The sequence below is a fragment of the Xyrauchen texanus genome, chromosome 5 (assembly GCF_025860055.1).
Source record: "Xyrauchen texanus isolate HMW12.3.18 chromosome 5, RBS_HiC_50CHRs, whole genome shotgun sequence".
Classification (NCBI taxonomy): domain Eukaryota; kingdom Metazoa; phylum Chordata; class Actinopteri; order Cypriniformes; family Catostomidae; genus Xyrauchen; species Xyrauchen texanus.
The window spans coordinates 8882565-8909750 of record NC_068280.1 but is presented as its reverse complement, the minus strand read 5'-3'; the positions used below and the strand labels follow the sequence as shown (position 1 = coordinate 8909750).

Genomic DNA, 27186 nt, shown 5'->3' with positions numbered 1-27186 from the left:
TCATTAACAAACTACACTGGGAGGAAATCCAATCCCGGATCATTGCATATAACAAAGAAAATATATACAGTATCAGTTAAGACAATGGATTTCGATGGAGTGGCATCAATTGATGATTTGGCACAAATGCCTCATTGCAGCCTCCACACATGTCCTGTCATAACAAGGCATTGCTGTCGTCATCCCTGCAGTGTGTTTGCCTTGTGGGAGCCAGCGGCTGGTGTCTCAGTGATTTGTTACTCCACTTGTGAGCTTCTTGTAGACCCGGCTCCAGAAAATACAGGCAGGCTCCAAAACCAGCCAGGACAAGGATAGAGACCAGCAGATAGACAGGGACAAACCAGTCCAGAAACATCCAGGGCATGGTGTTATCTCTCTCAAAAAAAAAAGACTGCTCAGAGATAACACAACTGCTCAGGTTACACACAACTGTGCAGTATATTGCAAGAAATATTGCCTGAACAACATTGAAATATGAGGACACTGTCACTCAATCTTGACAGTGTGCAAGTTTCTGGATCCAAGCCATTTTTCCTAACTGTGCTTTATGCCCCACCCCAAATTTAAAAGACCACTTTGATAGCATAATACAAAACATCACTATGATCAAAATGAACTGATCTGTCCTAAAGTTATAAGCAGCTTGAATCTTTCTTCACATGCACACATCTCCACATACCTGCAGCCCCTCGGTGATCGTCTGTGAATTGGCAGTGTAGTTTGGACAAATCAAGGCTGAGCAGACAGGATCAACCGCACAGCAGCTGAAGAGCGCAGCTAATTCACTACTTGTGAAGTTTAGTGCACTAATATATGTGTATCTTATTTGATTTTGAGGAATGAGTTTTTCCTTGCTTCCTTCTCCTTTCTCTCCTTGTCAAGGCTATGCCATCCCATTCCAGTTGGGAGGGCGGTAACCATGGAGACATCTCTGATGAAAGGATCTGAGCAGAAGTTACATAATTTCTTGTCTGTAACCCTTTCTGCTTTAACAGTGCAGAGTAATGATGCTACAGAATCCTGGTCATGTCAACTCAAACTGGAAAATGAGAGAGATTATTGGAAACGAGAATGTTTTTTGGGGAGGATTTTGTGTGTTTATAAGGTTCATAATAACCTCTGAAATGACTTTGTTCGAACAACCCACTCATCATGCAAAAATAGCTTAACATGAATGACACATCCCAAAATAATACCCCTCCCTCCTTTCCTCCCTCGCACATACACACATTTACTTAGCTAAATGGGGATACAACACTGACTGCTATAGTTTTTACAGCTGAAGTATGTAACTTTCAGTGTTAAAGGTACACTAAGGAATTTTGTAATCATTAAAAAAAAGTTTAACTCCTAAAGACATGAATTTTAATTTTGCAATCTAGGCAGGAATTCATGACCGATCACATTAAAATGAAGACTCCAGTCATATCAGTAAACTATAAAAAGCTGTCCTACATGGAGAGGGTCCATACATGGGGGCTGCCATGTTAGAATCACATGACCAGCTGAATGCTACTTGGATAATCTCAGTAACCATCCTGTTATTGGACATTTTCAATCATTGATTAAAGCAATCATGGCTAAATTTCCACAGTGGTATCTGAAATGGAAAACTATCGATTTTAAATTATGCTGCATCCAAGCCGCTAGGTGTTAGTGTAAGCCATTCATAGATTCATACTCTCAAAAACTGTAAACACTGTCTCTGTGTCACTATAAAATTTCATGTGTTGTTTTGAGAGATCCACTTTGACCCCATTCAACAACATTACTCAAAGTTAGGGATGAGACTATCTGACTGTTTGTTCATTTGGGCCACTATACTTAATCCGTCTGCCATATTGGAAAGGTCAAATTATGTACATAAACACACAAAAGCATTTGATCACGCGTCAGCAACAGTTTTGGCATTTTAATTTCACAAGATTTAGTTTGTTATTAACTTTAAATAATACTAAATATTGTAGATAATAAAACATTTTTAAACAGATACTAAGCAATTAAAGCTCTTATAATTATTATTAATGATCAGAGAAACCAACAGGCTGATTACTTGCTTAAGCTTCACATTCTCACCTGTGAAAGATTATCCTATTTCGTCTGGAATTTATATCCCTGCGGTTCTTACAACCGTAGGCAGCACAATGTTGTGGCATTTTCAGTGAAAATCATTATTGTGGCTGGTTCTAAGCCGCCGAAATGTTGGCCCTTCCAAAAGATAGCGAAAGCATTGACATATCCGGAGCATCTACAAATATCTTTGGTTTGAACAACTACAGACAAGGGGTGTATTCAGAACAGTTGATAACATGACATAAAAAATAACAATTTTTGCAATTCAATTTGGTGGTGCTAGTGTCGCAGATATTACTTTATTCAGCTTTAAATTTAGCCAGTTATGTTTGCTTGATGAAGCCTACTGTTATTCCACAAACTTTGTTTAGGGTTTTTTCAAAACGCCTAAACCGAAACTAAAATTTCAAATACTAACTCCTCCTAAAGCTTTCAATTTATAGCCACCAAAATTGGCACAGAGCATCAGACTATTGTGAAAAAGTTTGCAGTGTCTTTTCTAATTGATCGGACTTGCAATTTTTGCACAGCGTACAACCAAATATCGGGAAAATCCCATAGACTTATACTGCATGCTCGTTAATTCGAACTCCAACTGTCAAAAATTCAAAAGTAAACAAACCACCACAATCAATCGATCTATCTATCTATTTTTCTATCTATCTATCTATCTATCTATCTATCTATCTATCTATCTATCTATCTATCTATCTATCTATCTATCTATCTATCTATCTATCTATCAACATTTTGTCTGACTTATCTATGTGACAGTTTGTCTGAATATCTAGCTAGCTGTTGGTCTTATTGTAATGTCTGTATATCAAACTTCAAAATTTTAAAACTAGTTTAAACTTTGCTTTGTTAAACTACTATACATCAACCCTATTCCATTTTTCTCTTTAAAAAATTAGATTTTCCCTTTAAGGACATCCTCTAATTTTGTTCCCAGTCTATAGCTAATTATAACATAGATTTCTACTTTTTTTTTTTTTATTAATCTAATAATAATAGCTATTGACTAAACCCAACTCTAAAAGAACACATTTTGCATTATTATAACAATAAAAATAAAACATGACTTAATTTGCATATGGAATGGTTTTCCAGATGAGGCTAAACACACACACACACACACACACATTTGTATATATGATTTATGAGGACTCTCCATAGACATGACAGTTTTTATAATGTACAAACTATATTTTCTATCCTCTAACCCTACATTCTTGTGCATGCACATTCTGTAATGATGCTTTCACCTTTCTTTGCTTTTTCCCGCTAGCACCTCAGCACATTAATGGTGGAGAGCATTAAAAACTTCAATAATATCAATAATATAACATTATTATTATTATTATTATTATTATTATTATTATTATTATTATTATTATTATCACAGAGTGACTGTTTGCACTAGGTGTAAATACCTGCCACACAGTGTGGCTATTTGCACTGAAATAGTCTGGTGGAAACAAAGAAATTAAAGACAAAATGTACTCTCAAGTGTTGCTTCAATGGCTTAGTGCGATAAGACAGTATGTGCTCTTTTTTCTATACGGATGACCTGGGTTATTTTCCAGCTCTTGACCCAGTTTACCCCATCCTGTTTCCTGAATACTACTTACAATAATAAATAAAATGAATATGAAGGTTGATTTCCTTGCAGTGATTTGGTAAAAATGAAGGACAGAGAGTTGAGAGAAAGGTCTGATCTGGGTAGATTTAACCGGTTTTACTAAAATAATATTGTAGTAACCATGTTTTTGGCAGAAGCCATAGTTTTAATGCAATTAACATGGTGTTATTGCAGTAATATGTTGTTAACATAGTAACCATGTTTTTGTGGTTACTATAAAATACCATAGTGGTACAATGGTTATACTGTATTAAAACTATGATTAATTTTGTAAGATAAGGTTAGGATAGGTTTAGAGGTTGGACTATAAATAAACACTTAAGTGATGCCCTGTTAGTTTTAATTATGGGAGCAAGTAGTATCTGTCGGGAGCATTCTATGTTCCCAGGGTCCCTATGTTGCCAGGGTCCTATGTTCCCCAGATTTATATGGTACATACTGATCACCTGGAAAATGGTCCAACACGGACCCGTATAGATGCATAACTTGGCCGAGCGAGGTCGGATCGACCTCAAACTTGGGTCGTTGGTAGTCCTGGTGGTACCAGAGCGGATGATTACACACACTTTAGAATTCTATTTTGAAAGTATGAAAAATCAACGTGTAACATTAAAAATTGTCACTACCGAAACATATTTACGTGATATTACAGTATGATAAAGGTTTGATAATGACGTGATTATTTCAGTAGTGCCAAAATGTTATTTTCAACCATTACTTTTAAGGAAACAATCATACGCGTTGAACAGTTGTACATAAAACATTCTTTTAGATCTAAACTATTTTTTTCCCATTTTATTTTTAAATTGCAGAGAATATGTTTTGGTAGTGACATTCTTAAAGTTACACACTGATTTTTCAGAATTTGGAGCACATTTACTTAAAAATGATGGGATCTGGGATCCCAGTCTCACTTCCTGGTTGTATATATCTTGGAGAAGTTGGATCGTTTTGTTTTGTTAGACTTTTTTTTAGGTTAAATTTGTGAACAAAGTGCTCAGAAAGTCAGACAGCTAAGGTTTAATACTAATATTATGGTTGAGCTTTTCTTTTTACTGAAACGACTTGATTTATTATTGTAAACTATTTTCATTTATATGGAAAACAAGTTGTATGAACAAGCAGTCCTTAATGTCAATGACAATTTAAAACTAGTGTTTGTCCTTCCAAATACAGATGATAGAAACAATTATGTCTTCAATAATTAATCACTTCATTTATTAATAATTATTCAAATTTCAAAATTAATTTCAAATATTCAACATAAAACATTTTTTTTATTTCAAAGATTATGCAAAATATTTTAGGGAATATTGCACAACCTTTCATACAAAATGTCACTACTGAAACATTGAATCACTACCGAAATACCTGGTGCTATTTCATAAATAAAGGAACATTGAGTTATTAACTAAAAGTTTATGATAATTCTTGATTAAATATATATTTATTTTCATTAATCATTAACTCTCAAATCAGTATCACGAAGTGTATGTATTTTATAGAGCAAATTTGAATTTCGATTTGTATTAAACTTATAAGTTGAACTTTGAAATTGGTAAAAAATTAATTTTTATTATTTGCCTATAAAAATATTATAACAAATTCTTAACAGATAAATATAATCATTTTTATTTTGCTGTATTTCTGTTTCGGGAGTGACATATTTTAGGAAAAGAAAAACATTACAAAACATTCTGAAACTAGAATATTAAAACTGATTGTTCTTTTACTAGATATTTGTACCCAAGTTATGGTACAATATATATAGGGACAAATGTTTCCACCTTTGAGTTTGCACCAATTCGGTAGAATGGTCCATATATCTAGCGCACACGCACACACCGCTGTGAGACTTTCTAGCTTGAGGAGGGCAACTACTGTACAATCTCACCACAATCACACACATTATTAAGCTGCTGGACTTCAGGGTTTCATGGCCACTGTCAGTCTCTCATGTAGAATTTAGCAGCACTGACCTACATAACAGCACAAGTCGAGCTTGAGACATGCAGGTTTCTACTAAGCCAAGGGAAATCAAACACACAGACATTTTCACAAAAATCTGCACATTCACAAAAGCAAGCACAGTCACATTACAGGCCAGAAATGATGCAAACACAAATGCACATATGCTGATAGTCACACTATCAACAAGTTGAATGAAGTAACTCAGAGTAACAGGACAGAATTACAGAGGACAAGGTACTGTGGATGCATTTTTTGAAGTTGAGTAAAGCACAGTATTTATAGACAGCAGCAGCATGATACTTTGATTAGTCACTTTTTTAATTAAGAAATCACCAAGTCAGGCTTAAAGCACACAGTGACAGCACTTTTTACACACTGAGGTGTGAGACGTGGGGTCAGTTTTTGAAACTGAGGCTTGGGCTAAATCTGTCATTGTTGAAAAAAGGTGGATCTACAAAATGTCTGTTTTTCATATCTGCAAAATGTAAAATTGCAATATCAAAATAATTAGAGTTACAGTGTTTTGAAGATATCACAGATAACAAACTTATAGAATTTAAGATTTAATAGGATAAAAGTGTGTTAAAATTTGGCAGACTGATTGCTGTCAGAGTCATCTCTGTGCTGTCAGGACGGTGCGACTGAAGAAAATCAGTGATAATGGGGGCCACACTGTCTGGTTTGTTGAGATGAACATGATGGTCCCCCTCTACACAAACAATAGTGCCCTGTGCAGTAGTGATAAAGAAAAACATTGAAATCATGGATATATTTGTGCATAATTATTTTCAAGACTTGCATATTGCAGCCATTTATAAGTGTGTATGTGTATCTCACTTTTTGGTCCATCCAGCCCTTCCGAAGGTCATCGGCAAATCCATCAGGTACAGGAAACACATTATCCAGCCCCTGATCTGCCCTAATGAAAGACACAGCAATCTTTTCCTTTCAACTTAGGTCAAAGGTAAGGAAAGCAAGACACAAATGCTTCTATTATTAACATAACTACTATGAGCTGATAGTATGTGACTAATCAAACAATAATGTTTTCAAGCTATTCTAAAGTGTGTGTAATTTCTGCGCCACTTGTGTCATCTAATGGAATTACAAAAATAATAATTACTGGTCATCAAAATCCAGTGTTCAAATACAATCACTTTGTGTGATAAACAGAACCAAATTTAAGTCATTATTCACTCTCAAATCAAATCATGCCATTCGCATCGCATCAGGTGACCAATCGTCATGATATTCAGACACAAGATGTGATGAAAACCAATAAGGTTTTATGTTCTAAATGCATCCACCATATTTTAAGCACATTTATTGAGACTGAATAAGTAGGGCAGGGATGGGCAACTAGTGGCCCATCTCACGTGACTGTTCAGTCTGTGCGTGTACGTTGTGGTGCTGAAATGTTTTGTATTAATGCACTGAAATGTTATGTTCTTGTATCCAGTATTGTTATTGATGATAATATTTCGATTTGAACTAATACCTATAAGCTGTTTTATGAGGTGGGGTTGAAAATGTTGTCTGTTCATTTGTGTGTTTGTCTGTTGCAAATGTAGACAAAGCAAATGAGATACATTTTCTTGAAAATATATTGCTTGAACATGAATTTGTACATGTGAATGGCATGTTTTAGTAAAAAGGCAAGTAAAAAAATACTTATTAGTTTTGATAAATATTGTTAAATAAAAATGTTAATATAGGTAACGAAATCTTTAAAAGAACATTGCATTAGTTGTGCATACTGTAAATTACCCAAAATAATTAGGAAATTCAGTAAGGGGGTGAACATTGTTAGAGTGCAGATTTGTAATTTGGCCCCTTGGTAGAAAGGAGAAAAAATGTTGGCCCTCACCCCATTCAAAGTTGCCCATACCTTAAGTGGGGGATAATATACAGTAATGTATCGCAAACTTAACCTGACAGAGTGTTGTATCACCCTGAAGTGTTTTATTTATAAAAGCTGGTTGACTGTACATTATCCTGCTTTTTACATGGCTCCCAACCAAATAAATATTTTTTTTTACATAATATATTGATTTTCTGAAATTATGTTATTATGTGAGAATTTCTGAACAACTGAAATCCGCCCCTGGTTTGTAGAGTTCTTTTGGTGTTTATTTTGCAAACATGACCATCTGATTGCTCATTATCCAGCTTATTACAAGACTAATTGCAAATAAACAAGTAAATGGACCTGAAATATTGATCTGAGTTTAAAGTATTTTATTACCTTACTTGTAGAGCAGTGCTGGTCTTTCAAAGAGGGGAAGCTCATTTTCGGCCTACATTATAAACTTATTTACCCTATTTTTTGCACTAAATCAATCTTAGGTGTTGATCTGCCCTGCTGTTTAATTCTAATTTTTTTCTCGTAAGGAAGACTTTCAAATGGCGTCGACAATATTAGCACCGTCTGCCATCGTGCGCAGTTTCACCCGTACAACGCTAGCCTAGCCTACTGTATGAATGAATGAACGAACGAACGAACGAACGAACGCTCTAAAACAAAATATATTAAACTTGGTAAAACTGAAACAAGGAATGTGGTGTATAATTGTGTGAAATGTATTATGCAAATTGACTAGCAATTTCGCCAAACAAATATAAAGAAATAGGTTGCAGCAGTTTGTCTTTCGACTACACTTGAGAAATCCGCGATGGGACTGAGCGCAAAATAGCTTCAGTGACTTCTTATAGTACAGATTCGCTGTCAATCAAAAGGAGATGCAGTCTTTCGACAGATCCTCCAATCATCACGCTGAAGCCCGAGTCCGGGCCAACCCACTCCTCATTCACCCCCAGAGACGCTGAGCGTCCGTGGGCGGGATATAATCGCAGCATTTATCCAATGACCGCCTATTTTCGAGCACTGAAGAAAACTGTTCAGAGCAGCCCCATTGAAGTCAATGGATGCTCGGCTTCAACAGGGAAATGCACTGACGCTACGGGAATGTATGAGAAGTAAATCGAGTCAGCCGACCTGCTATATGTAATGTAGCTGATTCTGAACGAACTCGTCTTCGAGATGAACGTGTTCTAACGCATTTTTAGTCAATAAATTGTTTACACAATAGTACATATTTGACCATTATTTTTTTGACATTATAGGGGAAGCTGAGCTTCCCTTGCAGTCTTAAAGAAATCCCCACTGTTGTAGAGATAGCACACTGATAGGGGAAATAGAAAAGATGACTAGTAATACCCGGTCTGATATGAATTAATCCCCGGATGTGCGGTTGTTACTCAGACATATCAGATCGCTAGATGGCACCATTGACCATTAAGAATAGAGTACTTTATTTTTTTCTGTTCATCGCACAAAGTGATCATATTGCTTGGTCCTTTTTCAAGCTTGATAGACCATAGTCATACTATAACACACATTAAACATGCAAATAAACCCTGTAAAAACAGAAGAAAGTCTTATGGGTTTGGAGCGACATTAGAGGTGAGTAAATAATGACATGATTTTCATTTTTGGTTGAACTATTCCTTTAAGCTGGGATAGGAAAATGTATAATAACAGTGAAAACACTTCAGCTTTAAGTTTTTAAACTTTGTGTATATTTATGGATGGTTTCTGGTGAACATGTTTTCACAAGATGAAAAGGATGAGTGAATAGAACTCACATCAGTAGCATCACTCTTGCTTGAATTAGAGACAGCATAAAAAGGCTCTGCTCCAGCGTAATCATCACAATGTTTCTCTGACACAAAACCAAACATCAATAGTTAGAGACTTGAAAATAAAAAATACATGTTCACTCTTTCTCCCTAGTCATTTATTAAACAGAAAACACTTGTATTGTTGATAACAGGCACATAAACAACTATGCTGACAATAAGTGTGAGTTCCTGACAGATTGCAAAATGTGTTAAAAAGTAGGGCAAACTCGACTCTAGTGAACAAACCACTGCAATAAATAAGGAATGAACAAATATATTGAAAGGACTCACCATGATGATTCTGAAGTCTCTCGTAAACACCAACCCTTTAAGAGAAAAATAACTCTTATAGAGATCTTGAATTATTAGAGTTAAACTGCTTTGCCCTAAAAGCATGAGACAAGCTGACGTTCTTGACATAAATCTGAGTGCACATATTTTACCTCCCTCAACCTCTCGAACCGCTCGCTCTAACAGAATGTCTGCAGACTTATCAGAAAGGAAGCGGTTAGCTGACATAAGCCTGAAACAAGGCAAAAACATACAATGGTCAATTTTTAATTAAAGCATATCTTCATTGCCAGCTAGAAATAAAACACTTTGGCCATTTTGACAAAACAGAAAAGACAGAATAATGTAATTTCATTCCACGGAAATGTGTTCGTAATTTCCATTACACTTTGAAGTTATCATTCAAGATACTGTATGTTTATTTGTGTAATGCCTTAGCAATCCTTTTGTGTTCTAACTTGTTTATTTTATTAATGCCATTACATTAATAGGATAAAAAATATATATATATTTCAATATTAGGTGGATCAAAACTAAACTTTTGATAGCAAATAATGGTTACGTTAAACTGAAACATTGAGTCCAATGCCATGGATGAGACCAAAGAACATTACTAATTATTACTAAAAAATGTATTCATTACTCAATAAAGCTTTCACACCCATCTAAATAGCTGTCTACATATTCAAAGCGCTCTTAAAAGTCTACCAAAGAGTGACAAACTGCCAAAGTAGAAATCTTTTAATCACCTTTCTTTGGCTTTCTCATATGTGTACACCTTTTCTTTCTTATCATCTGCTTCATTGTCATACATGACATGTTGATCCATTCCTTTTTTTATTAATTGAACCATGCGACTCTGTGAAAGGACATATGTTGCCATTAACGTCCCTTGTTGTAATAGAAAATGATTAACATTCAAATAAAAGTTTTTTTCCTGCTTGTTCATTTTACTTAATTAAAATGAACTAAAGCAACACAATTCTAGACAATTTTAGACTATCATTTACAACTTGAGTTCATTGTGTTCTATCCATTTAAATTTGTAAAATTAAAGGAATAGTTCACCCAAAAAATTTTATTCTCTCATTATTCACTTACGCTGATGCCATCCCAGATGTGTAAGACTGTCATTCTTCAGCAGAACACATATGAAGATATTTAGAAGATAGAGCTCCGTCAGGTCCTTATAATGGAAATACACGAGTGCCAGCACTTTAAGGGGCCAAAACTCATATTTAGGCAGCATTAAAGTAGTCCATGCTACTCCAGTCAATCAATGAATGTCTTCTAAGCGAATCGATAGGGCAGGATGCGCTTTTTAAAAGTTAATAATGTTTTAATTATCAATGTATTTTTTACACAAATGTATTGATTTGCTTCAGAAGACATTCAGTGATCGAGTGGATTTGTGTGGATTACTTTATTGCTGCCTAAATGTGACTTTTGGACCATCAAAGTGCTGGCACCCATGTACTTCCATTATAAGGACCTGACAGAACTTTATCTTCTAAAAATCTTCATATGTGTTCTGCTGAAGAAAGACAGTCATAAACATCTGGGATGGCATCAGGGTAAGGGAATAATGAGAGAATTTTCATTTTTTTGTGAACTATTCCTTTAATCCATTTGAGTTGGGACTACATGAATAATTTTTGTGGTGTTAATGTAGCACTGATGAAACTGGGCAAGGGATTTCCATTTCCCAAAATGCTTTGCATGGGACACGATAGGGAGGGTAAATGTTAAGGGTTATTTTATTTGTTTTTTGTGCAAAATGAGAATAGGAGATATGTTATTGTTTTATGTATTGTTATATATATATATATATATATATATATATATATATATATATATATATATATATATATATATATATATACACTCACCTAAAGGATTATTAGGAACACCATACTAATACTGTGTTTGACCCCTTTCGCCTTCAGAAATGCCTTAATTCTACGTGGCATTGATTCAACAAGGTGCTGAAAGCATTCTTTAGAAATGTTGGCCCATATTGATAGGATAGCATCTTGCAGTTGATGGAGATTTGTGGGATGCACATCCAGGGCACGAAGCTCCTGTTCCACCACATCCCAAAGATGCTCTATTGGGTTGAGATCTGGTGACTGTGGGGGCCATTTTAGTACAGTGAACTCATTGTCATGTTCAAGAAACCAATTTGAAATGATTCGAGCTTTGTGACATGGTGCATTCTCCTGCTGGAAGTAGCCATCAGAGGATGGGTACATGGTGGCCATAAAGGGATGGACATGGTCAGAAACAATGCTCAGGTAGGCCGTGGCATTTAAACGATGCCCAATTGGCACTAAGGGGCCTAAAGTGTGCCAAGAAAACATCCCCACACCATTACACCACCACCACCAGCCTGCACAGTGGTAACAAGGCATGATGGATCCATGTTCTCATTCTGTTTACGTGAAATTCTGACTCTACCATCTGAATGTCTCAACAGAAATCGAGACTCATCAGACCAGGCAACATTTTTCCAGTCTTCAACTGTCCAATTTTGGTGAGCTCTTGCAAATTGTAGCCTCTTTTTCCTATTTGTAGTGGAGATGAGTGGTACCCGGTGGGGTCTTCTGCTGTTGTAGCCCATCCACCTCAAGGTTGTGCATGTTATGCCTTCACAAATGCTTTGCTGCATACCTCGGTTGTAACGAGAGGTTATTTCAGGCAAAGTTGCTCTTCTATCAGCTTGAATCAGTCGGCCCATTCTCCTCTGACCTCTAGCATCAACAAGGCATTTTCGCCCACAGGACTGTCGCATACTGGATGTTTTTCCCTTTTCACACCATTCTTTGTACACCCTAGAAATGGTTGTGCGTGAAAATCCCAGTAACTGAGTAGATTGTGAAATACTCAGACCGGCCCGTCTGGCACCAACAACCATGCCACGCTCAAAATTGCTTAAATCACCTTTCTTTCCCATTCTGACATTCAGTTTGGAGTTCAGGAGATTGTCTTGACCAGGACCACACCCCTAAATGCATTGAAGCAACTGCCATGTGATTGGTTGATTAGATAATTGCATTAATGAGAAATTGAACAGGTGTTCCTAATAATCCTTTAGGTGAGTGTATATTTTTTATTTTATTTAATTTTTTATGTTGGAGTTTTAGATGTTACTGTTGTGGTAAAGAAGGGGCACTTGTTCTTAGTTTGAGGATTGTCAGATACTTTCAGGTGATACTTGATTTGAGTGCTGCTTAGCTCTATAAGCATTAGCTATTAAAATGGCACTGTCCTACCACTTACTTACCTGACATATACTAATGATTAATACAATTAGGTATGACCAACATGAGAAAATTACAGTAATTTAGTAATTTAGATGTAAAACTACTCTTGTACATTAATTTGACCAAATCAAAGTAAATTATGTTCTCAATGAAACTGACTTAATCTGAATGAAAGACATTCAATTTAGTGTAAAACAAATTACCTAATTCAATTAAGTAAGGGAAATGAGTGCAGTGTCACATTTGTTACCATGTTTGTTGGGAGGAATCCATAAGAATCCAAGAGAACTACAGATTCAACCATCTCTGGGTACAATGCACTAAACTGAAAGAAAAAAAGAAACAAACAAACTGAACTGAAGTCACACACTTACATTCACAATGCACAATCATTGCTTTTACTAACTATTTAGCAGCTAGTTAGTAACCACAACAACATTATGATGGATACTCACCATTCCTGCCACATTGCCCCCTGTTGAGGAAAAAAACAATTACAGTAAATGGACAGAAAAACTGTTGTTGAAAAACAACCTCTTTGTTTCTCTGGATTTCTACCCACAGTTCAACAATAAAGAAATAAATTCTCTCATTTACTCACTTTCATGCCATCCCAGATGTGTATGACTTTCTGTCTTTTGCTGAACACAATAATCTTTAGAAGAATATTTCAGCTCTGTAGGTTCATAAAATGCAAGTGAATGGTGACCAGAACTTTCAAGCTCCAAAAATCATATAAAAGCAGCATTAAATTAATCCAAATGACTCCAGTGGTTTAATATTTGTCTTCTGAAGTGATGCAATCACTTTGGGTGAGAAACAGATCAATATTGAATCCCTTCAAGAATGTGAAACTGGATATTTATAGTAAAAAAGGACTTAAATATTGATCAGTTTATCATCCACATCTATCATATCACTTCTGAAGACATAGATTAAACTACTGGAGTCTCGTGGATTACTTTTATGTTGCCTTTCTGTACACCATTAATTTGTATGGACCTACTGAGATATTTTTCTAAAAATCGTCTTTTGAGTGAAGCAGAAGAAAGAAAATAATACAAATCTGGGATGGCATGAGGGTGAATATTTATGAGATTTTATTTCTTATTTTTGGATGAACCATTCCTTTAAGGCCTTATTACTTCTGGTAAACAAATACATTTTGGATTAATTTCAACTCAGACTTTAAGTGCTCATTCGATTTTATTGGATTGCACAAGCCTCTGAATTGGATACATGCATAGCCAACAATGTGGATCATTGTCTAGTGTGTAGAAGGGAGACACATATAGCACCAGGAACTCTGACCTAATGGGGTATTATGAAGTTAGGCTTGCAGCTGTACTTACGATGGCATTCATTCTACAGTGTCCTTTTTATGCCCTTTTACCCATCTACCAACTTTTAATTACATTTAACATCTATTCTACATAATATAGCAGATGTACAAAGCACTACAATACAACTGCTGTACAATAAAATTATGAAACACTGGCAAATGTATCCGCTGACCTTTCACACAGAAAATATAACTTTGACCTCTGTAAAGTGAATGAAGACAGAAGAGTTACTAACCCATACTATGTCCAATTATGGAGAACCGCTTCCATTGAAGAGCTGCAAACAAATGTAGTTGAAATTACATTTTGGTAACACTTAACAATAAGGTTCCATTCATTAACATTAGTTGACGCATTAGGTATCATGAACTAACAATTAACAATATATATGTTTACAACATTTAACCATTTTTGTTATTTTAGTTTATAAAAATGTAAAATTTTCATTGCTAATGTAACAATAATAATGCACAACTTTTGACTTTAAAAATGTATGTTGAAATTAACCAAGTTTAATAAATGCTGCAAAAGTACTGTTCATTGATAATTCATGTTCACTAATATAGTAACCTAATGTTAACAAATCGGACCTTATTATAAAGTGTTCCTGAAATGTTTTTGGGATGTTGACAAGCTATACTCTATCTAAAAATATTTTTAAAATAATTTTGCAAATCCTTTTATAATTAATATGCATGGACTACATTTGTCATCCCACGGTACCATTTAAAATGAACTAAGTGAAAGCATTAAAGTGGTTAAAATGGTGAAAAACTTAAAGGGGCATTCAGTAGTTCTCTAGCTAGCATTAGCATTGCTTTTCTTCATGGAATTAAGTACCGATATGACAGTGGTGTTAGACAATGTACTGTCATCTATCGACGTGGAACAGCATGATCATCTCTGCTGCCACCGCCATCTTTGGAATATAATTTGCATCTGGAAAATGTCAGAGTTGAGGTCATTTCTAAACTTATTTATTACTACTATAATATAATTGCTTTGCCTAAAAACAAACTTCAAAATTCAAGCTAAAAGAGACTTTGGAGACTGTCAGCGTTTCACATTATTTCTAAAGACAGTTATTACCTTTATTAGAGAACTGCTTAGTGTGTAATAAACCTAAATTATCTAGCGATACAGAATGTTATGGTAAAGGATATTTTAGAATCGTTTTTGATTAAATTTAGCATGTCCATGAATACTGTATTTGAAGAACTTGTTTTGTTTCCAAGTGAACTAGTGAACAATCGCTGTGCCAAGCTCCTAAACGAATGAAGACGTATGCAATTTCATAGAGGTGGAGGTAGACGGGGCCCCACATTACTATAACAAAGAAATTAAAATGACTCGTTGCTTTCCGGTTGCATTTGTAATAACAGCTGAAAACTGTCCATTACAAATATATGTTGACTACACAAATAATTTTAAATAGTTCGAGGGACATTTGTGTTTTCTGTCAATTTAACTGAAACTATTTTAGAGAGTGGTCTAAACAATTAATAATGTCTTACCTGTCCAACAAAATAGAAGCAACATCGGCATCACTACTCGTGTTTTTCTCCGTCATTAAAACTTTCCACCTTGTGTATGCCATACAGATGTTTACTCTAGATTTTTAGACGTACTGTCTTCTTGCTTCTGACCTTTTTCGCTTCTTCGGCTGTACAGCTACTGAATCTCCTGTTGTCTCTGCTTCTAAAGCATGATAATAATTATGTTCCATTGTATTTTTTGCTCTTCGCATTACCAAACAACACTGCGCTAAGCATAGCCAAGCATATCTACATAGGCAGCAGCCAATGAGCGTAAGGATTTTCTTCTTCAACGTTTAGTTACTAAACACAGCGGACCATATAATTTCAAAATGACGAAACACATTGAAGGGGTGCCCCGCACCATGTATAATAAAAACACTTTTTATAGAAATCTATTACGAGTATAGTCTTCATCTCATGTAAGTGTACACCGTTCAGATCACTCTTCACAAAAACACAATTAATTTGTTAATGTGTAAAACATTTTAAATTAGACCCAAATTACTGTATGCACCTTTAAAATAAATGGTTAACAGTGTCAGTCTCTACAATATACACTTTCACCTATACATTCATACAGTTGATGCCAGAAGTTTTAATAAACTTAGGTTGAAGTCATTAAAAGTCATTTTGGACATCTACTTTGTGCATGACATGAGTAATTTTTCCAACAATTATTTGCAGACAGATTGTTTAGCTTTTAATTGACTATCTCACAATTCCAGTGGGTCAGACGTTTACATACAGTAAGTTAACTGTGTCTTTGAGCAGCTTGGAAGATTCCAGAAAATTATGTCAAGCCTTCAGGCAATTAGATTCTGATTGGAGGTGTACAGAATTGTGTACCTGTGGATGTATTTTAAGTCCTACCTTCAAACTCAGTGCCTCTTTGCTTGACATCATGTCAAAATCAAAAGAAATCAGCCAAGACCTCCACAAGTCTGGTTCATCCTTGAGAGCAATTTCCAAACGCCTGAAAATACCACGTACATCTGTACAAACAATAGCATGCAAGTATAAATACCATGGGACCACGCAGCCATTATACTGCTCAGGAAAGAGTTCTGTCTCCTAGAGATGAACGTAGTTTGGTGTGAAAATTGCAAATCAAATCAATCCCGGGACAAGAGCAAAGAACCTTGTGAAGATGCTGGAGGAAACATGTAGACAAGTATCTATATCCACAATAAAACTAGTCCTTTATCGACATAACCAGAAAGGCTGCTCAGCGAGGAAGAAGCCACTGCTCCAAAACCATCATAATAAGCCAGACTACAGTTTCCAAGTGCATATTACTTTTTGGAGCAATGTCCTCTGGTCTGATGAAACAAAAATGTAACTCTTTGGTCATAATGACCATCGTTATGTTTGGAGGAAAAAGGGTGAGGCTTGCATGCTGAAGAACACCATCCAAACCATGAAGCACGGGGTGACAGCATCATGTTGTGTGGTGCTTTTCTACAGGAGGGACTGGTACACTTAAAAAAAAAAATGTCATCATGAGGAAGGAAAATTATGTGGATATCTCCTAACTTGGCTTAAGGACAACAAAGTCAATGTATTGGAGTGGCCATTACAAAGCCCTGACCTCAATCCGATATAAAATTTGTGGGCAGAAGCGAAAACGCATGTGTGAGCAAGAGGCCTAAAACCTGACTCTGTTACACCAGTTCTGTCTGGAGAAATGGGCCAAAATTCCAGCAAATTATTGTGAGAAGTTTGTGGAAGGCTTCCCAAAATGTTTGACCCAAATTAAACAATTTAAAGGCAATGCTACCAAATACTACCAAAGTGTATGTAAACTTCTGACCCACTGGGAATGTGATGAAAGTAATAAAAGCTGAAATAAATAATTCTCTCTACTATTATTCTGACATTTCACCTTCTTAAAATAAAGTAGTGACCCTAACTGTCCTAAGACAGGGAATGTTTTCTATGATTAAATGTCAGGAATTGTTTAAAACTGAGTTTAAATGTATTTGGCTAAGGTGTATGTAAACTTCTGACTTCAACTGTATACATATTAACCCAAACTCTTAATGTTAATAAGATAAATATATAAATGCATGGCCATGTTATGTATTGCAACTACCCAAATACATATGTGCTCATCACCATTAAAATGAAGAGCAACTGTGTCCATCATAACTAAAGATCGCTTATTAAATGTCTGATTGGACAAATTTACATTTCTATAAATAGTTTCTTGTGAGATGAGTTTCAAAAGACTTGAGTTGTATCAAACCTTCTACAACTCGCCGAACATCTGCTACATACAAAGGGAAAGAGTAAAAGACTCCAGGATATGGAATGTTATTCCGGACATTATTCAAAAGGAATTGCAAATTGTATTTGCAATTGCGTTTTCAATTTGTGGACGCATAAAATGTGACATAATCCAAACGCAATTGCAAATCGCGCATTACGGTTTGCATTTTCGTTTAAGCGAACGCACAGTGACTGCCAGATTTCAAATGGAAAAGCAAAGTCCGTTTGCAACTGTGTTTCCCATATCTTACGAGTTTTGGCCCTGTCATATTTAAATAGCAATTTCAATTACCACGTCTGCTTTTTCACTTTCTCAGCGTCGCGTTTGTAGCCAGCCAAAACTCAAATGGAATACTATTTTTTTTATTATTTATTTTTTTTTTTTTATTGCAATATTAACAAACAGAACAAGACGATACATACAAGAAATATAAACAATCTTTCAAAACAAAAGGGAAATTATGGTTCAGAATACATTAAGAGAGGAAATGTGAAAGAAATTTAAATATATTCAACAATAGTCTAAAAAGAAAAGAGAGTAAGAGAAGAAAGAAAAAAAAAAGAAGAGGGCACAAAAGAAAAAACATTAAGAGAGAATATTAAACATGGCACTAATTCTGGATGTTTTCATTGCTTTCTTGTTAACAGAAGTTGAAATTGTATTTAAATACATCTTCAATTCTTCTTTGAAAAAGATAAAGTGGGGTTTACTTTTCATATATTTACATTTATGGATATGAAACTTTCCAATATATAAAAGAAGGTTTATACAAAAACATGCATTAATTAGATTCTTGTCTTTAACATAAAATCCAAAAAGAATGTGTCTATATGATAAAGAAAAGTTACATAAAACCTTTTGGACAATCAGAGCATCAATATTGTTCCAGAAAGACCGAGTAAAAGGACATTCCCAAAACAAATGATCAACAGTTTCAGAGGAGGCTTCACAAAAAGAGCAGGAAGTATCAATATCATTTCTGAATTTCTTTAAAAAGTATTTAACTGGATAAAATCTATGAATAATTTTATAGGATATTTCTTTAACTTTATTAGTTGGAAAGAATTTCTGAGGATGTGACCAAACATATGACCATTTAATATCATCAAAAAGGTTATTCCAATAAGAAATGGAGGAAGGAATTGAAGTAACAGGGTCCAAAAATAATGACCTAATTTTATAATTGGATTTATGTATTGAAAAACAAATAGAACCAACCACAGTAGATTCAGGGCTAGGGGGAGAAACAGAAGTCACTGTAGCACTATTATTGTTTCTAAACAGCATACAGATTTCCAAAGAGATGGCCTTGAAAACTATATTAAAATCTTTACTAGATACTGGGAATTGGTATCCTGAAACAAAATCAGAATAATTAAATAAATTACCTTCACTATCAAATAGCTGGTTTACTAATATCACCCCATTATTGAACCAGTTTTCAAGAAATAAAGATTTCCTCTTATGAAGAATATTACAGTTGTTCCAAATTAAAAAAATTGTGTGGCGAGAAATTATGCTTGTAAATAAGTTTCCAAGCCATAAGCATCTGCTGATGATAATTGGAAAGTTTGACAGGAAGTTTACTAATTGAATAATTGCACATTAAAAGAAAATGTATACCTCCTAATTGAGAAAAAATATGTCTTGGGATTATACTCCAAATAGAAGATTGATTGTGAAGGAAACGTTTAAGCCAATTAATTTTTAAGGTATTGTTAAGAGAATCAAAATCAATGAAATTTAAGCCACCTTTATTATTAGAATTCAAAATAACTGATTTTCTAATACTCAAATGGAATACTAATTCCTTTAGTATTTCCATTTCCGATGCCTTACACAGAAACCTGTCAATCAGGGTCAAGGGTGGGATTATGCTATGGGGCGTGTTTGTCTTGGGAAGTGACGTCACTCACAGTCGATGGTCAAGAGGTGATGCCCTGAACAGACGCCGGTTTATCAAATCAAATCAAATCAAATCACTTTATTGTCACACTACCATGTACACAAGTGCAACAGTAGGTGAAATTCTTGTGTGCAGTTCCGAGCAACATAACAGTCATGACAGTGACGAGACATATACCAATTACAGTAAACAACATACACAAAACAATTTACAAATCAAATGTACACATACTTACACAACACAATAATTATATACAATGTACAGTAAACAATACACACAATATACAATACAATAAGTAGGAGTATATGAAATATATATATATATATATATATATATATATATATATATATATATATATATATATATATATATGATATATATATCTATGAAGTAGTATATTGAGGAGAATATGTTGACAGTCCAGTGTGAGATTATAGATGAATAAAGTGCAGTGCTAATTATTGATCCTGATAGACTGTGAGTGATGTCACTTCCCAAGACAAACACGCCCCATAGCATAATCCCACCCTTGACCCTGATTGACAGGTTTCCGTGTAAGGCATCGGAAATGGAAATACTAAGGGAATTAGTATTCCATTTGAGTTTTGGCTGGCTACATACGCGACGCTGAGAAAGTGAAAAAGCAGACGTGGTAATTGAAATTGCTATTTAAATATGACAGGGCCAAAACTCATAAGATATGGGAAACACAGTTGCAAACGGACTTTGCTTTTCCATTTGAAATCTGGCAGTCACTGTGCGTTCGCTTAAACGAAAATGCAAACCGCAATGCGCGATTTGCAATTGCGTTTGGATTATGTCACATTTTATGCGTCCACAAATTGAAATCGCAATTGCAAATACAATTTGCAATTCCTTTTGAATAATGTCCGGAATATCATTCCATACCAGGAGGCCTATGAGAGGAGAGACCATGACCTGAAAAATCAATGGCTACAAATCTCCAGTCTGGGAATGATATGGAGAAAGAAAGAGAGAAATAAAATGAGAGAGAGAACCAACATCACTTCAATGATGACATCAACACATCTTATCAACACACATTTCTATAGACAAACTCTACCATTAGGAAGCAGTGGAATCAGTCTATTAAAAGATCCACTGTTGTCAGCCCAACCATGCAAGCACAGCACTGGCCGACCTTGATCAGGACCCCAAGCCTGACCTCTCACCTCACCCCATGGGACAGTCATTCGGAACTCAGACACTGTATCAAAGTATAGAAGGGTCATTGATGACTGGTTACATTCAAAAACACGCAGTTAGTGAACTTACATATCCATGAAGTGTATTATTTAAAAGCCCTGGTGATTTGTCATTATACATTTTCAAGAATAAATTAGCTTTCTCTTACCTGCTTGCGTTAAAGTAGTTGTTGTGGCAAAGTGTCTAATACCTTTCAATGCAGGAATCATTTTTACACCTTGCTGTGCAGTTTTTAATCCTTTTAACAGAATGGGAGAGAATGATTTCTAGTCCAGATAGTTGATACTTGGCAATTTCTAGGGACGTAAACCAAACTTACACCTTATTCATACTGATATTACATGCACTGTGAACTTTTTCAGACCGAATTCGCAAATGCAAAAAATGCGAAAAATCGATTTAAGTTATTTTTAAATTACGCACAGTGGGTGAATTCATAAACTGCTGCAGGCAGTATGAGTATATTACATTATAATAATATATTTAATGTCCTGATTTCCACAAGTTATATTGTTTTCGCCGAACAGGGTTATGTAAATCGTGTGTGGTTTAAAAGTTTTCTATTGAAAACACATGCACTGTGGGCAATGCGCGTCCCATGACAGTATATTTATTATCTTTCAAAAAAAAAGTGTTTACCACTGAAATGTTAATTTAGTAAAATAAGAGTGCCTATCTTCCTTGAAAAATATCCTAGATTTAAAAATTGAAGTTACGCATTTTTCAAAAAACAAAAACTTAATTACCAAAATTAAATACCGTACTATATTTTGAAGTAATAATTTCATTAGTTTTGCCTACTTATATTTTGAAAAATGTCCGGTCACAATGTACGGCCAGAGCCTTCTAAAAATTATACTATACCAGTTTTGCATAAAATAGCATCACTGTTGAGGAGACAAGAGGCCATTTTTTGAATGGATGTCTATAGAGGAGATGCTTCAGTAGGTTGAATAAACTGCTTTTGTGAGGAAACTGCTTATCGCTATAATAAATTGACCACCTATCAGCAATCTTAAACATGTTTTATACTAAACAATACTTTTGTAAAGAACTATGACTGGAGATTTCTACGATAAAATGTATGTTCTATAAAAACAATGCGCTGACATTTTTGCGACAGGTTGGTGCCGGTTTACGGCTCTCGCCATTAATTTCTAAGGTATCCGCAAAGAGTGACTTACTGTCGTAACACGCTAGTTACCGGTTTCTACAATCATAAAACGTGGAATATCTCTGGTACAGCCTGGGTTTGTACTTATTGCAGCTTCATGCATCCGGAACTGCAAAGTGCAAACCAAAACATCAGGTAAACGAAGCTGAAAAATAAAATAAAAATATGTTTTTTATACGTATTTGTGCCGCTATATCAGTCAATTTCTGGACATGTTGTAGTTTGTTTGGTGTAGTAGATTATGTACTTATATGTCGCAGAAATACATCGAGATTATCAGAAAAACCGTTAATGTAACCAGAGACCTACTTATACAAAATAAACATCAACAACGTAAATAAATGTTTAGGTTATTTAACAGCTTGTTAATGAAAATATATGCATTTGTAAATATTCCCTGGCAGATTCTGATATTATGCTTTTAGAACAAATATAGTTCGTTTTGTTTCAGGTACTGAGGGCTCATTCATTAATTCATTCAGAATGGAGGTCCGCTTCACGCGAGGCAAATCTGCAATACTGGAGCGATCGCTCACGCGTCCCAAAACGGAGGTGAGCCTGAGCGCGTTCGCGTTGCTCTTTTCAGAGATGGTCCAGTATTGCCAGAGTCGCGTATACTCGGTATCTGAGCTCCAGGCCCGGCTGGCTGACATGGGTCAAGGCGTTGGATCTAGTCTACTGGATGTTCTTGTGATGAGAGAGAAAAATGGAAAAAGGGAGACTAAAGTATTAAACATACTTCTCTTTATTAAGGTACTAAGGAGATAATTTGATATAACAGACTTAATTTAATGTACTTTGAAGTATTTACCTCACTCAGTCTCTGAAATTTTCTCTAGGTAAATGTATGGAAAGCATTGTTTGGCAAGGAAGCCGACAAATTGGAACAAGCCAATGATGATGACAAAACGTACTACATCATTGAAAAGGAACCACTGATAAACACCTACATATCTGTACCTAAAGAGAACAGCACATTAAACTGTGCAGCCTTCACCGGGGGCATCGTGGAGGCAATCTTAACCCACAGCGGCTTCCCGGCCAAAGTTACTGTTCACTGGCATAAGGGGACCACACTTATGATTAAGTTTGACGAGGCAGTGATTGCTCGTGATAAAGCTATTGATGGCAGATAATATATTGTTGAGCAAGTCAGGGTTAAGTTTCATGTTTTACCCTTTTTGACTTGTCTATAGTCTGTCCATGGCCCTCCTGTTTTCATATTGATGTTACAAAATATACTTTATGGTAGGGATATTATCACAGAATGCAGAAAGATCAGTATTTTATTTTTATATTAATTTATTTATTTATTACTAAAAATAAATGTAATAGTATTGAATAGAATGTTATGTTTGAGTCCTAGTGACATGAGTATCAAGGGTGCATATGCATGTTATTACACTGACATACCCTGTACTGGGAGAGATTCAGGTGCTCATGGATCTAAGCAGAGAAGAATCCAGTCAAGACCATAGATTCAGTGCAATGGATGGCAAATGACGTCACACGTACATCACCCAGACATATACTTGAAGTGTGTGTTTACATCTGGAAGACATATTTTTTAGGTTGTTTCAATACGTCTATAATACGTATCCTCTCAGATGTCAATAAGACATTCAGCAGATGTCTTAGAAACGTTTATGATTTAGAATGTTGGTCATTTTGATCTTTTTAAGATGTTTAGCAGATTTTAATTAGATTGTGATGCTTTCCAGATGAAAAGATCTAAAACAGACATCTCAGAGACGTATTTGTTTTATCTGAGCTGGGAGATTAAATGTTTTTTGTTTTTTATTGGCATTATAAATTGTTTGTTGTATTTTCTGATTGGCTGTTCTGCATTTGTGGCTTTGTGCATTTGAAAAGTTCCTTCCATCTTTCATCCTTTGTAAATTGTTAAGAGGAGGTGGGGAAATACTGTTCCTTACAAACCAAGGTAACCATATGATAACTAGCATTTCTGTCAACTTCTGTCAAGTTTCTACATTTATTGTTTATACATTGAAATCATAATAAATTAAATTTCCTCTTGGAAGAAGCTTTCAGTCATTTTTTTATAAAAGTGTCTGTGGCTTACACCAGGTTACCAAATGTTAATTTGTAAATTCAACAAATCGTAACAATAAATGTATCTTTTTCATTTTTTTATTTTATTAACAAGCACTGCAATATTTTTTTTAAATGTAAAGTGAAATGTGTTAGTTTAATGACATTAACCACCATATGAGTATTAACTTGCTGCTAACCATAACTTGCTACTAACCTTTCTAATTTGTAGATTTGTTCTTGCAATGCCACAACAAATTACAGGGATGAAAATTCATGAGGGGTGACTCATTGGTCCACAAAAAATGTTCTGGGGATATTTTTTTAAAGAATAAGCTAAAGGCACCAATTCCAGCTATTTTAGTGATTCAAGTTTATTCAGTTTTACAATTGTGCAGAACTAGCTGCAAAATAAAAAGTATTTTGTGAGGCTTGCTTCGGTTTCACAAACTTGTTCAATGTTATTAACTGATTAGTTCAGTGACCCCTTCTGGAAATGTCACTAGGTGGTGACAAATGAGCGTCTTATGTGCTATGAGTGAGTCATTGAATCATTTTGAGTCGTTCATGATCGAAATCTACCAAGAGACTTAATAGTGTTAAGCATTAAAAGAACAAAGGAGATCTATAGTCTTCCTTCAGTCTGAGCATTATTTTTCATTCATTAATAGAGAGTTTCAATAACTTACCTTACCTTAAAGTTCCTTACCTTCTCCTTTATTAAAATTTGCACGGCTACAAATCTACTGACTAGAAGAATTATAAACACAAAGCAGATCTACAGTATCATTTTCCAACAGTAACCAATTTAAACTGAGCATGTCTTTTATCAGAAAAGACCACAATAATAGACAAATAATAATAATTTTGTGTTTCAATAATGTCCTTTCATCATGGTGAAGTGCATTTCACACGAGTGGAGTCGAGGCGTCAACGCTCCATTCAACGCCAGCGTCAAGCGCTGCATTGCCCTCCACATGACAAGAGTTGCAGAAAGCGTCACAGAGGGGCGGTTTTATGAGTTTGCCACGTAAAATAGTGGGAGGTGTGCACAATTAAACATTGAAAACTTGTATTTGGAAGAGAGAAAAAAAGCTTGAGTTTGCTTTGATAGCAGAAAGTAATAAAAGGACTCATTTATATTTAGGTCTAAGCGTTATCTTGGTGAATTTAGTTCTATATCTCGTAAACGATAAGGTAATATTTAATTAAAAGAAATTATGAGACATTTTTCAATGTGTCTTCACAATTTAAATATTATTGTTGCTTAGTACTCTCAAAGACATTATTGGTGAAGCAAAAAAAAAAAAACAAATTTTGGTGTAAAGTCACTTTAGTGTATTCTGCAGCGCTGAAGCGATTCATGTGAAAGACCCTTAACGCCTATAAATATCAGTCACTTTTGCACATTAATCATTGCTCTTCACAGTCACAAAAGTGGCCGATTATGGTTTCAAAATGGTGAATTTCTCCGAAATGTGAGGAGTTTAGATCCCTGAATTTATTATCATTATTTTTATTTTCATGCATTTATTTATTTTGTGGAATTGTATAATTTTCCAAGGCACACCTGACAATCTTTCACGGGCACAGTGGTTGGGAAACACTGATCTATACACTAAGGTGAGGCAATGCCATTATATTTGAATTGTGGAACACATCCGAGTTCAGGAAGAAGGTGGTTATTGAACTGGATCGCTGACGCATCGTTAAACAGCCAGCATTGAAGCCACCGGAATTGTTCAAGCGGCCATCTTGGTGTGCCCAAACTGTCATAGAGCAGCAATGACTGACAGGTGAAAACACAGCTGTTTCACCGTCTCCGACCTCTGGATATGACAGTTTAATTTTGCCCTCTAGTTATGCTTAATGTTTTATTAGCTCGTTATGGACAATAGCCTATTTGTTACGAGGGAGAAGATATCGGCGAAACTGTCCACAAGTAATGTTGGGGTGCCACGGGGGGTCCTTAAAAACCCAAACCGAGATTTTGAATTGGCCTAAAATGTTTTCATATTGAAGTGCTTGCGCTTGCTGTTGTCATACATGTCATACATACATGGATGCTCTTATTCAAGTGACCATGAGAACAAGGCACTTTTGGAAGAAAATATAAAATATGTAACTCTGAACAAATACTTAGAATAAGTCTGAAAATGTTTGTTTGTATCTTACCTCAGTTTCAGTGAACTTGTTTACATTCAGCCGATCTGTTCACCGATTAAGTTTGTTTGTGGTGGATACTTTATGATATAGATACACATAAATCGCCATGACTTTCAAGAAAAAGGAAAAATTCACGACTTTATGTAAATAAATAATTACATGTGTAGGACGTTTGCGTTGTAGGGATGTATGTGCAGATTTCAGATATAAACTCGGAGATTGAATGACTAATGTTTACTCGCTGAAATGATTTCCTATTAAGTTAAAAGGGCAATTGGAAAGTTTGGGCATTGATCACGCATGCGCATTAGCTATATAAGACGGGAAATTGCTTTTTTTGGGGGGTAATCTGAGGTAAACAACACAATATATTATACCGATGTTGTCAAATTTTACTGCTGTTTTGAACTATGTTATTTGATCGTAATCTTGACTAACCGATTTGGAGATTTCGGTCTTTCCCCATTCAAGTAGATAGTCCTAGGAGCTGCACTTCACATAGAAAAATACCCAGCCTGACCGAGAGCGTTCCAAGGAGGTCCGCCGAGTGGACTGACTTGCTAAAAAAGGGTCAGAGTCTATCACATGAT

The 27186-nt window shown here is 35.2% G+C and overlaps 2 protein-coding genes across 3 annotated transcripts; one reads left to right on the top strand and one right to left on the bottom strand.

The window, feature by feature from the left end:
- Positions 1 to 5269: 5269 nt before the first annotated feature.
- Positions 5270 to 21769, bottom strand: LOC127644269 (serine hydrolase-like protein). 2 transcript variants are annotated; one of them, XM_052127377.1, is made up of 12 exons: positions 21524 to 21769; positions 21353 to 21442; positions 21062 to 21205; positions 14500 to 14541; positions 13377 to 13396; positions 13172 to 13246; positions 10408 to 10517; positions 9811 to 9890; positions 9659 to 9693; positions 9332 to 9408; positions 6524 to 6605; positions 5270 to 6414 (listed from the first exon to the last, which is right to left on the bottom strand). In XM_052127377.1, the coding sequence occupies exons 2-12, from the start codon at positions 21411 to 21413 to the stop codon at positions 6250 to 6252; spliced, it is 891 nt and encodes a 296-aa protein (XP_051983337.1). In that variant the 5' UTR covers positions 21414 to 21442; positions 21524 to 21769; the 3' UTR covers positions 5270 to 6249. The 2 variants fall into 2 exon arrangements, with proteins under 2 accessions (XP_051983337.1, XP_051983336.1); XM_052127376.1 differs by having other exon boundaries at positions 21353 to 21769.
- Positions 21770 to 22466: 697 nt separating this feature from the next.
- Positions 22467 to 24381, top strand: LOC127644270 (trafficking protein particle complex subunit 5-like). Its single transcript, XM_052127380.1, has 3 exons — positions 22467 to 22513; positions 22830 to 23131; positions 23218 to 24381. The coding sequence occupies exons 2-3, from the start codon at positions 22862 to 22864 to the stop codon at positions 23512 to 23514; spliced, it is 567 nt and encodes a 188-aa protein (XP_051983340.1). The 5' UTR covers positions 22467 to 22513; positions 22830 to 22861; the 3' UTR covers positions 23515 to 24381.
- Positions 24382 to 27186: the final 2805 nt, after the last annotated feature.

Excerpts from the sequence above, each read along its gene's own strand:
- LOC127644269 (XM_052127376.1), bottom strand. The coding sequence starts at position 21,413 with ATGATTCCTGCATTGAAAGGTATTAGACACTTTGCCACAACAACTACT. Across the intron at positions 13,247-13,376 it reads GGGGCAATGTGGCAGGAATG|TTTAGTGCATTGTACCCAGA; the intron begins GTGAGTATCCAT and ends TTTTTCTTTCAG. Across the intron at positions 10,518-13,171 it reads GATTCCTCCCAACAAACATG|AGTCGCATGGTTCAATTAAT; the intron begins GTAACAAATGTG and ends GTCCTTTCACAG.
- LOC127644270 (XM_052127380.1), top strand. The coding sequence starts at position 22,862 with ATGGAGGTCCGCTTCACGCGAGGCAAATCTGCAATACTGGAGCGATCG. Across the intron at positions 23,132-23,217 it reads ACATACTTCTCTTTATTAAG|GTAAATGTATGGAAAGCATT; the intron begins GTACTAAGGAGA and ends AATTTTCTCTAG.